This window comes from Lepidochelys kempii, chromosome 22, assembly GCF_965140265.1.
Source record: "Lepidochelys kempii isolate rLepKem1 chromosome 22, rLepKem1.hap2, whole genome shotgun sequence".
NCBI classification, from domain to species: domain Eukaryota; kingdom Metazoa; phylum Chordata; order Testudines; family Cheloniidae; genus Lepidochelys; species Lepidochelys kempii.
This window is the reverse complement of record NC_133277.1, coordinates 13211043-13224564: the sequence shown is the minus strand read 5'-3', so window position 1 is coordinate 13224564 and position 13522 is coordinate 13211043. Positions and strand designations below refer to the sequence as shown.

The window sequence follows — 13522 nt, the reverse complement described above, 5'->3', positions numbered from 1 at the left end:
TCTATGCTGCCCTGGGTGCTGGTGCAAGAGGTGCCAAGAGCCCACACGGAGTTTACAGGGGAAGACTTGGCAGCGGTGACAGAAGAATCCTCTTCAGGCTTGTGAGCCAAGCAGCCTGATGCGGGTAGCGACATGAAAGAGAATAACTCTGGCTCCCTGCAAAGACATTTTGAGAGCCGCTTTCCCGATGACAAGCACCAGCCAAACAGAAAAGAATACGTTTGATCGGTTTTTAAGCTCCGTGAATGCAAAAAGAAATAACCACTCCAGGTTCCGTCAATGTTCATCTAAGCCCCCAGTGGCTCCGGCTCACTTCTCCTTCCCTTTAGGGCGTTCAGCCCAAAGCTGACAACCTGGAGGAGGCTGAATTGCTTCCATTTAATGACTGAAATGTGGGGAGGGGTGCACCAAAGGGAGGTTGGTTAGGGTTGCAAAGGTTCATTGCAGGGAGAGATTTTCAAAGGTGCATAAACTCAACAGAACTTGTGCTCTTTAATCCTTATAGGCACATATGACAATCCCCCGCACCACCACCGAACTCCTGGGTTCTTTTTCCGGCTCTGCTACTGACTCGCTGAGTGAGCTTGGGCAAATCACTATACCGCGCGGTGCCTCAGTTTCCCCACTTGCAGCACAGGGAGAATAATACTCATCCTCCTTATAGGAGGGTTGGGAGGATTATTGGATGTCTGTCCAGCTCACACTCAGAAGTTATGGAGTGACAGCTGGGTTACCCTGTCAGGTCCAGTGATGGAGCTAGAGCCTCCAGGATTGAGGGGAAGCAATGGAGTTACGTGTGTCCCACTGCCTGCTCGACCTCCATGCAACAAAGGGCATCTCTTCTCTTAGGGCCCCGGAGAGCATGTCTGTGTGCATCTGGACATGTCACAGCTATGCTCCGTCTCCGAGGCAGGGCTGCACTGGAAAGGGGTTGGCAGATGGAGTCTTCATGCCCCAGCGGAGCCTGCAGCTGGCACCATACACCCGGGTTTGCTGGGGGAGCGTGTTCACCTGCAGCCCTTCACTACCAAGTGCAGCTTGCATGGCTCATTGTGCTGAGGTCAATCCCCCAGCCACCATGAACACAGCAGGGCAGGGCAGCCGCATTTTCTGCTCTTCTCCTGTGCATCAAGGGATCCTCCTGCCGCCACAGCTCAAAGGGCCTCACAGCCCAGCTCTCCCCGCTCTCGGGTCCTTGTCAGATTGACCTGCAATGCTGCGTAATTAATGCAAACCAGGGCCAAGAGAGGGAGGAGGGAGCTGCTAGTTCCTTGCCTGCTGCCTGTTCCCCTCCATCGGAGATGGCAGGGCCCCCTGGGTCTGAAAGCTTTTCCCCTTGGCAAGTGCTGGGCCTGGAGGAGGCCGTGGGCAGGAGAATAACCTGAGAAAGCAGGGAGGGGATGCAATCCTGAGGGAAGGGGATCATGGTCCCCTAAGGAGAGGACCGTGACTGTTTCAGCTCCCCATCCCACCCCATCCCCCATAGAGCCTGTTAGCAGAGCTGTGAGCAGAGCTGGAAACCTTTGCCCATGCCAGGCAGACATGCTGGGGCTCAGACCAAAGCCCAGCCCCATCTGCATCACCCCAGCTGACAGGCCCGGTGAGTCCATCCGCCCGGAAAGGCACTGCTGTCCCCCGTCACCTTCCCCGCCAGCGCGGTCTGCAGCCGCACCCCCGCAGACTGTCCTGTAGGCACGGCTGGCAGAGGAAGCAGGCTGCTCTGCGTCTGACAGGCCAGGCTCCACATGGGGCATGGGCGGAGAGGGGGAGCTGAAAAGGTCAGGGTCCTGGACAGCAACGACTCCAGACCCCCTGAATTGGCAGCAAGACACCTCCCCCGCCCCCAGAAAGCTGATTTCAGTCCCGACGGATAGACTCTTCTATATGTGTCCCAGAGCACTACGTAGAGGCAATCCATAGAGAGGCAGGATTTATAGACCTGCCCCTCAGCTGGTGTATGGTATGCACACAGGTGCAGGCCTGAGTTCCCTATAGAAAGCTAGTTTCAATCCTGGCAGAGTCAGGATTTCTATACACTGCCCATTTTGCCCCCAAAGATGTAGAGATATCGCTCTGCCGCCTTGAGCTCCCCGTGGAAAGATGGTTTCGGTCTCTAGTGACCCTGAGGCCCCGTTTCTCTTCCCAAGGGCACAGGTTTTACTCCAGTGCAACCCCTCTGATGGCAATGGAGTGACTCCAGATTCACAGTGAAAGCAGAGCCAGGCCCTGTGTCTCTATACACAGCTCCGCAACCAGGCCCTACTGAGTCCAAGTACCAGTTGGTAGGAGGCTTCTAGCTCTCCAAGGGGGCTCCCTGGCTCTTGTGGGAAGTGGTGTGCGCTGCTACAGGGCCGGATGCCTTGGGGGTACTTACAGCCTCCATTGGTAGGTGGTAGCGGGGGGGTTGGCATCGGATTTGCACGTCAGTTTCACATCCTTCCGGTTCAAAAACCAGTTGCCGTCAAAGCCCTCGATGGTGACTTCTGGCTCATCTGTTAGGGAAGAGAGGGATGGCAAGAAACAGGGCCGGGGGGGGGGGGGGGGGAGAAGAAAGAGAGATGGATAAAGGAGCGGGGAAGGAAATGGGAGAGGAAGGGAAAAGGAGGAATAAGGAAACAGAGATGGGGAGTGAAAACAGAAAAGAAGGATGGAGGAACAGTGGGAATGGAGGAAGATCAGAGATGGGGACAGAGAACATTAGAGAGGAGTAGAGAAGGCAGAGAGGAAGTCAGGAAGAAGGGAGAGGTGGAAAGGGAGAGAAAGAACGGGCAAAAGGAAGGAGTAGGTGAGAGAGGGAGGGAGGGCGAGTGGTTATTCCAAGAGATCACTGTTCTCTTCTACCCCAGGGAGGATGTGGCACTGGACTCCACCCCTGCAGCAAGCTCGTGACCCTCCCCTCCCTGCACCAGCCCTGGGGATAGTCAATCAAGACACCAGGCCTTGGCAGCTGGCCTGGCCCCATTGCTCTCTCACTTACACTGCACATTGAGAGTCATGCTGTCGGTGAAACGGTCCAGCTGGTAATTGACCACACACATGAGCTGCTGCCGGTGGGCCTCACGGCTCGGCACGAGGCGGTACCGGCTGATCACCGTGATGGTGCCGTTGCTGTTCTTGATCTCCTGGAACTCCGCCTCCCCTTTGAGCTTGGTGTCCCAGGTGACGGTGCTGGGTGGCTTCCCATTGGAGGACATGCAGGTGGCTACCAAGATCTTTTCCATCTTGCCGGATCTGGCTACGAGGGGCCGGGTGGTGCTCTCCATCCGGTTGGTGGGCTTGGCTACAAAGAGACAGCAGAGCAGGGAGAGGAAGAGGTTTTAAAATCACCACCAATCCCCATGGCTCCCAACCCCCGGGACACCCAGTGGTACAGCCCCATGGCTGGGCTTTTCCTGGCCTGATCCAGAGCTCGAGCAAATTTCCTGCAGCCTCAGAAGAGCTACTCTGAACCTCACCCACTGGGGATCCAGCCCTCCAAGCTGCAGGTCATGAAGAAGGGTGGCAATACATTGGATAGGCAGTTGAATTCTCTCCTTCCCTGGAAAGCCCAGGTTAGATAGAGCCTTGTGGGGGAATCCTAGGCCAAGGTCTCTCTATCCACAAACCCAGGCTAAGAGAGCTCCAAGGAGGAACCCTACTAATGCTTTGTATCACTCTAGTGTCTTTCATCTGGGACTCTCAAGCCACTTAGCAAATTAGTTCAGCTTCCCCATGAGCCTAGCAATGTCAGATTATGGAGAACTAGCTCTGTGGGTGCAATTTAAACCAAGGGATTCCCCCCACCAGAGCCTCAGGGAGTCCTAGGTCGCTGGTCCCAGGTTCCAGAGGGCGTTCAGTGGGTGACTCTGACCCAGGGCAGTGATACGGGCTGAGCATCTGGCCCAAGGCAATGGCTATATCTTACCCAGTACGGTGAGGTTCAGCTGGCTCTCCCGGTTGCCGGTTGGGAAGGTGGCAAATTCGCAGATGTACACGCCCTCATCCTCCAGCTCCAGCCGGGACAGTTGGATGGTGCCATCCTTAAAGGAGGGGTTACGGAAGGTCACACGCTCCTTGTAGGGGGAGAGGATGGAGACTCCCATGGCAGGGTTGTAGATGGCCACATTCTGCTTGGAGCCATTGGTGGCCTTCTGCCACGTGACCTGCGTGATCTTCACACTGGGAAGTGGGTTGGTGAAGCTGCAGTGAAGGACCACGTCCGTCCCGATGAACCCCGAGACTGTGTCATTGACTAGGACGGTCTGAGCCCAGAGCCCTGCAATGACAGAGCAGGGAAGACATGGATCAGATTGAGAAAGAGAGAGAGAGGGACAAAGGGATCCTGGTCTCTGGAACCCCCACACCACAGCTGCATCTGGTGTGTAGTAGGCAAGGAGCTGACATTCCGGGACCAACCCCTGAATTTCAGCTGCCCCAGGAATTTGTCAGGCAGTTGGTACACCGGGCCAATTCCTACAGCATTTGACTGCAGAGCCCACCACCCTGTGGACGCTGGGGGCTTATGGTCCCTGCCGCCTGCCTTCCAGTTAGCCAAGAGCTATTGGACCCCAGAGGTCCGTCCCCAGCCCAGGTCATAGCGTCACATAACAAAACTCTCCGGGCCAAATCCACCCTGATGTAATGCCACGGAGCCCCCTGCAGCCAGGGCTGGCTGGGACCCACGTCAGCATCTGGGGGAGCCAGCTCCACTACTGTTGTGTAACAAACTGCAACCCCACCTACAACATCTGTTCGATAAGGGCTGATATCCCCCAGCCATGCCGGCCAGTGACGTCTGCTGCTCCCTTCCCCCCCCGTAGCCACCCAGTAAGGTCTAGTGCCCAATGGCCAATGTGGTGCCCTGTGACCATCCCCTGATGGCCTGGGGATGGACAAACAAAGTGATGCTTTTACTCTTGGGAAACATGTCACATGCTACTAAAGTAATTCCTGCAAATATACCCCACACATGTGGCTATCGGAGCATACCTATGCACACATCCACACACACCACGCCGTCACACACACGCCCAGACACTTCGACTGTTCTAGGCAGGCAGGGAACCACATCCCCAGGCACCCGCTGTACACACATGAACTTACATGTGTGCACACAGCTACACGCTGGGCCAAACTCAGCTCTCAGGACACTGCAGGTGGCTCACTGAAAGCAAGGGGAGTTACTCAGGAAGATTTGTTGGCAGCATTGGATGCACCCCAAGGGTGCAAAAGACACTCACAAACTGACACATGCATGCACATGTGTGTGTGCACAGACACACCCATAGAGGAAAACAAGCCCATGCAGATTAATGGCTTGCTCCAACGCCCATTAAGGTCATTGGAGATACTCCCACTGAGCTGCCGAAGCCTAGAATGTGATTTTCAGAGGAAATCTGACGAACAGGGTTCTGAGACCACCCAGGAACACAGGCTGCTCTATTTTTCACTTCCTGCCCTTTCCTTTCCTGTTGTGCATTGTTGCTGTCAGATGGCAAACAGCTGCCTTGTTCCACCCCAGAGGTGGCTGCATTTTAGAGGCAGATGAAGCCATTCCTACACACAGGCTCTGTAACACAGAGATGAAAGGCGCTCAGCAGAAGTGTAGCATATTCTTAATGGTTATTCTTCTGTCCCAGATGATCCCTCCCTCTACAGAGGGGGAAATAAAGTCTCTCACAAGATCAACATTTAAATTCATCTTTGGCTGCTGCCACATCTTCCTCTAATCTGTGTGTTTAGAGATAATGCTCCAATAACTATACAGCTGGTATGGATATTAAAAATGTATTGAAAGAGCAAGGCGCTGAGAACTGGAAAAGCTGGTTCTGCTCACTCCCTTACGGGGCAGGCTGAAATGCATGTGTGCAGAGCGTGAGAGAGGGAGCCCAAAGAAAGCGAGAGAGGGTAGGAGGCAGGAAAGGGGTATAAAGAAAGAAAGAAGGACAGGAAAGGGTGATGGAGAGGAAGGGAGGGTCAGGAGACAGAGAGGGAGGGATGTAGGAGAAATGGAAATGGAGCGTCTTCATGGTCAGTGCATACAGCCATTCAAAGTCATCGCTGCTAAGTGCAAGCGCATCAATGCTGCTGCTGTCAGAGCCAAGGCTAGACACAGTCTGGCCTCCGCGCTCCTGCTCTTCCAATGGCCAGCGAGGTCCCAGGGAGTGCAGAACCGAACGAGCTCTCTGTGCCCCCCCCCACGTACACACAGTGTCCTCTCACACCCGCACGTGCACATCCTTACACGCGTTCATACACAGACACGGGCAAACATAGTCTCACTCATGTCCTCAGACACACATCTATGCCTTCCTGTGCAATCCCTCATGGACACGTCCTGTCACACACATGTGCACTCAGACATTTCCAATCTCACACACACACTTCTCCTTTCTCACACTCATGCACACACACACACAGCCTCATAGGTGGGTGCACACGCATTCCCCCTCTCTAACATACATCCACACACATGTCCTCATGGAGGCACATGCTGACTGCCAGCATTTTGTTGAAAGCCGGCTGCACTTGCTCCCCTCCGGCGGTCGGCAGCCATCCCCGCCAGCACCCCTCGCCGCGGCCCGGCTGAGCCCAGAAGGGATCCTAACAAAACCTGCGCAGAACTGACATTTCACCCGTAGACCACAGCAAGGCAACAGTGAAGCCTGAATACCCTTCCTCTGGGCTGAGTACGGGCTCCCTCCTTGAGCCAGGCTTCGTGCCCCTGCGAGTCACTCAGCATTGCCGGGGGACAGGGGCTTGCCCTAATGTTCAGCTAGGAGTCACTGAAAGGCACTGGGTGTGTGCAGTTGGGGAGCACCACATGCCTCTTGGCCTTTAGATCCAGCTAATGAGCCCGCAGAGGAGCACTGCAAATGTCACTTTAGTTTTTGGAGCAGCGCAGCAGCCCTTTGGTGTGGGAGGAGTTGGAGCCAGCTGATGTCGAGCAGAGCACCCCCAGCAGCATTGCACCTCCCGATGCCACGCTGGGGCCATGACAGATAGGACCAGCCAGAGTCAGGAAGGGAACGGCAGCAGGACTGAGATGGATGAAGAATGTCTGGGCAATGAAGCTCTCAGCACAGCACCCCTAACGGGGGCAGAGAGCTGGGACCTGTTATGAACAGCGGCCCCCTAACAGCACGAGGCGCACTGGGTGATGGAGCACGCAAAAAGGGGAAAGAGCAGCACTGTGCTGCCTAATACCAGGCCAGGATTCGAGGAAGCGGGGAAATGCAGCACATCCAACCCGTCATGCAGCATGCTATGATCCTTCTGCCCTCGGGTGAGGAAGCCTCTTGCAGAACTGGCTGCACCTGCAGAGGTGAGCGAGAGCCTTGCCAGGCATCCCAGCTCTGAAGTGTTTACAGCCCCGGAGAGCGTGTGGGAGCTTGTCGGCTAGCAGAGACAGTCACGTAGCAAAGGTCCTGGGAACAGACTCCTGTACGGCTCACTGCTGCCTGCATGTAGGTAGGCACTCCCTCTTTCTCCCAAGGCCTGGGGAGGATGGATTCGTCAGCCCCAGCCCCACCTTCTTCTGAAGGGCTGCCAGCACAGGCAGGTAGGCTCATCCACCAGTGGGAAACTTCCCTCAACAAGCCCTGGTTCTCAAAGTGAGCTGTTGGCTCCAGGGCTTGGGCAATGGTGCAGCTGGCTCCGGTTTCACATAAGCTCTGTGACCCCACAGCTGTTCCTCAGGAGCGTGGCTTTCCAAAGACCTATAGAAGAGGAAGAGGCCATGATAGCTTTCAGTTCAGCTAATGGACAGCAGAAAACCACGCTCCTTGCCGAGGCTGGACTCCTTACCACGAGGGCCAGAAAAGCGAGTGATTGGCCAGAGAATCATGGAAGTCAAAGACAGAAGAACCCTCCGGGGTTCTCTGGGGCATCTCCCTGCCAATGCAGCTACAGGGAGAGGAGCAATGTCCCAGTGTGGGTGGCCTAAAGAAACAGAGTTTCCATCACTGCCCAAGGGATGCTATTCCACAGGCCAGATGCTAAGGTGACAGGCACCTTAGAAATATCATTGGGATGATGATACTGATGAGGAATAGGATAGACAGACAGACAGATGCCTTCAGGAAGTTTTTCTTTATATTCAGTTTCAATTTTCCCTGTGTTAATTCCATTCCATTACCCGGAGCTCTGTTCCCAGCAATGCCCAAGGAAACTAACTAAGGATCATTACAAAACTGGTCAGATTCTTCAAAGAGCTGGAACTGCAGCGCACTTCCCACTTTTACCCCAGGCCGGGGCATTCAGCCTGGCTTGCTATTCTGCCACAGAAAATAGACTTCTCTCCCCTGCTCGGATCTTTCCAAGCCCCTATCAAAACCAAAAGAGGATTTCCTCAGTAAAGCCTGGGGTCATGGAGAGGGAGCAGCAGGGTCCCGGGCACATGGTTATGGAACAGACACAGGGACATGCAAACAGAGCAGAAGGTGCGCTGGGATAAAGGGAAATAGCACTGGGCAGCGTGCCAGGGCTGGGATATGTGGAAACGGAGCTGGAGTGGCTAGGAAATAGGGTCATGGAGCGTAAGTCCTAGAATACAGGGATATGGTGTAGCTGGCTACACAGAACTAGGGGTTAGGGCAGAGGGACATGGAACATGATGGCTGCACACATGCCCAGCAAGATGGCAGAGACCTGGATTACGTTAAATTTGATCCTGATCTCCAACATGTCTAAAACAAGAAGCAGCCGGCAGATCCCCCATGACAGGGGTGGCCCTCACCTCCCAGACACAGAGGGCTGGATCCACGGCCGGCCAAAAGCAGTGTGGCCATGCCGAAGGAGCCACTCTGACTGATGCCAGCTGAGGATCCAGCCAGGCACCATGCCCGACTGGAAGTCAGGCTTCTACATGCAGCTGCTTTCAAAAAACCACATTCCTAACTGTTAGAGGCTGCCGGGGGAAAAAATATACCGAGAAAACAACCAGCACGTGGAAATCATGTTTCCTCCCAAGGTGTCTGAATGCTGGTGTCTGCTCTGGGAGAGGGGACAAACCTCTGCTGACCCCTCCTGGCTTGCAGTGCCCCTGAATCCAGTCCGGGGAAACAACCCCACCCCCACTTCCAAGAGACGACACCAAATCCCAGCTCGCATTACCGAGAACGAGGTCAGATGGAGCCAAGGCTTTTTGCAAGTTACCAGCGAACACGAGTGACCTCCCTCTGCTCCCCAACCTAAACCTGCAGCCAGAGCGTAGATTGGCTGCCGCGGAGCGGCCAGCTGCCCTCAAGGGCCTTTACTCGCAAGGTGACTGAGACTCAATGGCTCCTCTCCCCTTGGCCCAATGCACACTCAATAATTCATCAGGGCCAATGCATAAATTATTGATGGGAATCAGAGAGTGCGCGCACGCAGGAGAGAAGATAAAGCCCCCAGTCAGCCTCTGGAGAGGCCTGGAAGAGCCCAGGGTATGTGTGATGCAGGAGCCAGAGGGGTGAGCCCATGTCCAGCTCTGCTGCTCCCGTGCCAAATCGCCAAGAGCCTGTTGACCTGTCCCTGCCTGTGTCCGGGAGGCAGCCAGCTAGCAAGGCAGAGCACTGAGCAACATTAGCTCTGTACATCAGAGCATGCTCAATTGAGGCCTCCTTCCTAGTTCTCAGGCCAAAGAGCCCCAGCTGAGTGCTGGAGATGTACCGGTGCCCTGACTTCATTAGCAGAGACCTCGGCCCCACTTCTCTGCCCTGGCTTCCGAAGTGCTTTGTGTGGAGTCTTTTCTCCAGGATCCTCATTCTAGACACTCACTGGGCCACGTGAGGCTTCAGCGCTCTGGCAGCTGTGCTGAGCACAGAGCTGGCTGCACCCTCCGGCATCGGCAGGGAGCTTGGAGGGGCGTGGGGGGAGGAGGATGTGTGCACAGGTCCCCTAGCTCATACTTCCCCTGCGTCCCGGATTGGGACATCAAGCCCAGGCATTGGCTGGATCTGACCTCGTGAGGCCCCCGAGTGTTGGCCTAAGATAGAAGAACAGGCTCTAAGAGACCCACTGAACTAGCCCCCTCCGTCCTGCTGCACCAACACCTCCACCCTCTAACCAAGGGACTCCTTCGTTCCCCAGCCCCTCCCACGAGACATCCCTCTTAGCAGCCACCAGCACTGCTCTCTGGCCCCTGCCAAGCCCTGCACGGTCACCTGGAACCTGGGCTCTTCCATGCTAAGAACAAGAGCATCTCCCACTTGAATGAAAGGAATAGCATGGTGCTTTGCAGACACGGCTGCTAATGTCCTGCCCCTCAAGAGTCTCGCCTCTCACTCAGAGAGCTCTGTTGACGCTCTGCTACACCGTCGTGCACCCAATCCATCGCTCTTCATGAGTAAGAACCATGTGAACTCCATGCAGCTTTGCACAACTTCACATTGGCCCAACCCACCATGGATTTCTCCCTCCCGTTCCCAGATACCCCTCCTGCCCCTAAGGCATTGAAACAGCCCTTGGCATCAGTCTGGTGAGACTCCCTGCTGGTGTGGCAATATCGCTGTGTACCTTGCCGACACAAATGCTATTGGGGGTGGGGGTCAGAGATGCAAAGGCCCTTGTGTCTCAGGCCATGTCTACACTACAGCCTAGGGTTATTTATAATGCATTAATGTTTTACTTTTCTCTAGTACCCAGTCCTGAGAGGCTCTGTACACCCACAGTTCCCATTGACTTCAGTAGGTGTTGTCCTATATATACACAAAGATCAAATCACTCGGCACTGAAATGCAGCCACCTCTGGAGCAGAACGCAGCAGGCATTTAACAGCCCACAGCAACACTGCACATGGTCTAGGGAGGATGGGAAATAATAAAGAATCTTGAATCCAGCTGAAACCACACGGGGAATTTTGAGAGGCAGGATGTAATTACCTGAGCTGGGACATTGCCAAGACTCTGGCGTTAACACCCTTCCTCTTCCAAAAAAAGTACCAAAAAAATGCCCAGGAGATTTTAACTGATCACTAGGCATTAGAAACTTCGTTCTACACCTCTTCTGACAGGCACCGCTTTCACCACACCATGCTTAGTCACTAGCTGAGAAAGGAGAGTGCTCCCTAATGAATCACCAATACACCACTTCCTGCAGCACACTAGCCCTTCACTGGAGGTCTCTTATTCAAATACTGATCCTGCTTAGCTTGTGAGCTCAGATACCAGAGGGATTAGACAGTAGGGCTTAGACACCCATGCAAGAGGAGCATTAGTAATAAGACAGAGAGATAGCTAGTGAGATAGTGTGGCAAGATTGCCACTGAAGGTCACACAGTGGCATACAAATGCAAAATGTCCAGACTGGGTTGAAGTAACATTAAGATCATGGCAGGGACAAGTCAAGAAAATTGCAAGCTAAGGCATCCCCTCCCACAGCTATGTGACATCAAGACACTGGGGATTCAGTGGCATGGCTTACAATGCCGCCTCTGGCTTCAGTTCAAATCCATCTCAGAAAAGAAAGACCAATCTTGGCTTGGGATTGCTAATGGGATACACAGCCCCTTTCACTCGAGGTCACCGGTTCACAGCCAGAGTAGGTCAGTAGTGACGACAGAGATGTCACTGGCCTGTGGTAAGTGAATTTTTTTTTGGTAGTTCTCTGTCTAGTTCCAAGGAGTGTCCACATCACAAAACCACCCCACATCTGGCCCCTTTGTTGGCAGTCTAAAGGTACCGGATAATGGAAACAGACCCAAGCTGAGGTTCGATGGAGAGGAAGCTTCCCCATGCTGGTCCAGCCTGGTGGCTAAACTTCAATCTCTGCCCGGATGCCATCAGTCAACATTGAATCCAGAAAGAAAGATCTGTCCTAGACTTTTTGGATTTTCTACTAACTCCCCTCAAAGTTTTATTATAACTTTCCTGGCACTATTATGATGACTGGTCTGATGGTAGCCCCTACAGACCCCGCCTGAGTTCAGTGCTCTGTTGTGCTGGGTGCTGCAGATACACAGTAAGAAACAGCCCCTGTCCCCAAGAGCTTATAGGCTAAATATACAAGACAGAAACAGACACATGGAGCGGGGAAGTGATTTTCCCAAGGCCACACAGCAGGTCAGTGGCAGAGTTAGAAAGAGGCCCAAGGTCTCCTGAGAACCAGCCCTATCCACTAGGCAACACAGCCTCTCAAGTTTCGTATTTCTTTGAATGGCAAATGGCACCGCTCTAGAAAATGAGTTGCAGACTAGACTCACTATGGTGATTCTCTGCCCACTCCCATGGCTTTTCCTCGGCTCTCGGTCCACTGACTTCAGAGCAGCCGCTTCGCCCAGTGTGAATGGGAGACGAATGCTCCCTGGGGCGGAAGCAGGAAGGCTGGCAGAGCAGGGCTCCAGGTGAAAGTGCTGACACAGCGATGGGACGGGCCTTCCTGCAATAAAGCTACGAAAGCCAAAGCTCAGCAGCAAAGCACAAAGGCTCCTCAGTCTGCGATCCTGCTCCCAGCACTGGCCCCGCCCCGCGAGCATGCCCGCTAATCCCTCAGCTAGTTCTGCCAGTTCCCACCCCAGGACTGGTAGCAGCACTGCCTCTTGCCTCTGCCTGACCTGGGCTGAGCGTCACTGCTTGACCCAACACTGCTGCCCGAGCCTGCCCGGGGCTTCCTGTGCCCGACATCTCCCCAGTTCCCACTCAGAATCTTCAGCTCACTCCACTTCTGCATCCCTTCGCTCCACATGAACTTCACCCCTCAGCGCTGATGCGCTGCCAGCCTGCCTCTGCCCTCCCCTGACTCCATAGCCCGCATTTTTACCCAACCCGTCTGCCTCCCCTAGCTCCCCACAGCAGCCCCATGCTTCCTCTGAAAGATGCCCCTCAGACTGACTCTGTAACATTTGCCTTCCACTGACCTGTATCCCTCCCCCGCAAACCCTCAACCCTCGATTGTCCTCCACCCCTGTACCCCTCACCCCCCTCCCACTCTCCTCTGGTGTATTCCCGTCTCTAGCTCCACACCTTGTCCCCTCCGTTTCCCCGACCCATCTCCAGCAGGTCATTTCCTCTGAGGCATAATTATTACCAAGGAGCGTGGCTGAGTAGCGGGATCCCAGGGGTGCAGAAGAGCCAGAACTCAATGTCTTTGCTAAGGAAACCAGGTCACATGTGGGCAAAGGCCGGGGAAGAGGTAGCACCTGGGCTTAGCGTCCCCTGGGCCTACCGATGAGCTGCTCACAGGGATTACTCTCTTGCCAGCCCTCCACTGAACTGCACGCAGGAGGGAATGGCGGAGTTTGGACAGGCGAGCTGAAGTGAGATGCCCTCCGTTCGGATTCCATCGGCCAGAGGGAGGGAAGCGGGCCAGAAGATGATGCAGGGAAGGCAATGCAGCTGAGCAAACACGGGGCCCAGCAAGAGCACCCCCTACTGGATGGACTATTACCCTTGACATACCCCCTGCTATCACCTCTGTGGGAACATCCCTCCTGGAGGTGGAGAGCAGGGGCCAGATTCAGAGCAGACATTTGTGTGGGTGCAGGAGAGCGTTGGGTGGAAGAGAGCAGTCCAGCTGAAAGATAAAGGGAGCGATGGTAGCTTCTTTTGCGGGCACCCGCTGAATG

At 54.6% G+C, this 13522-nt stretch overlaps 1 protein-coding gene across 5 annotated transcripts in view; it reads right to left on the bottom strand.

Moving 5' to 3' along the window:
* Positions 1-13522, bottom strand: part of NECTIN1 (nectin cell adhesion molecule 1) — a 153732-nt gene that overhangs the window by 86825 nt on the left and 53385 nt on the right. For all 5 annotated transcript variants that reach the window (XM_073320773.1, XM_073320774.1, XM_073320776.1 and 2 more), the window contains exons 2-4: positions 3905-4255; positions 2978-3280; positions 2375-2492 (exon numbers count right to left, since the gene is read on the bottom strand). In XM_073320773.1, the coding sequence (XP_073176874.1) occupies positions 2375-2492; positions 2978-3280; positions 3905-4255 (772 nt within the window). The remainder of the gene's footprint in view (positions 1-2374; positions 2493-2977; positions 3281-3904; positions 4256-13522) is intronic.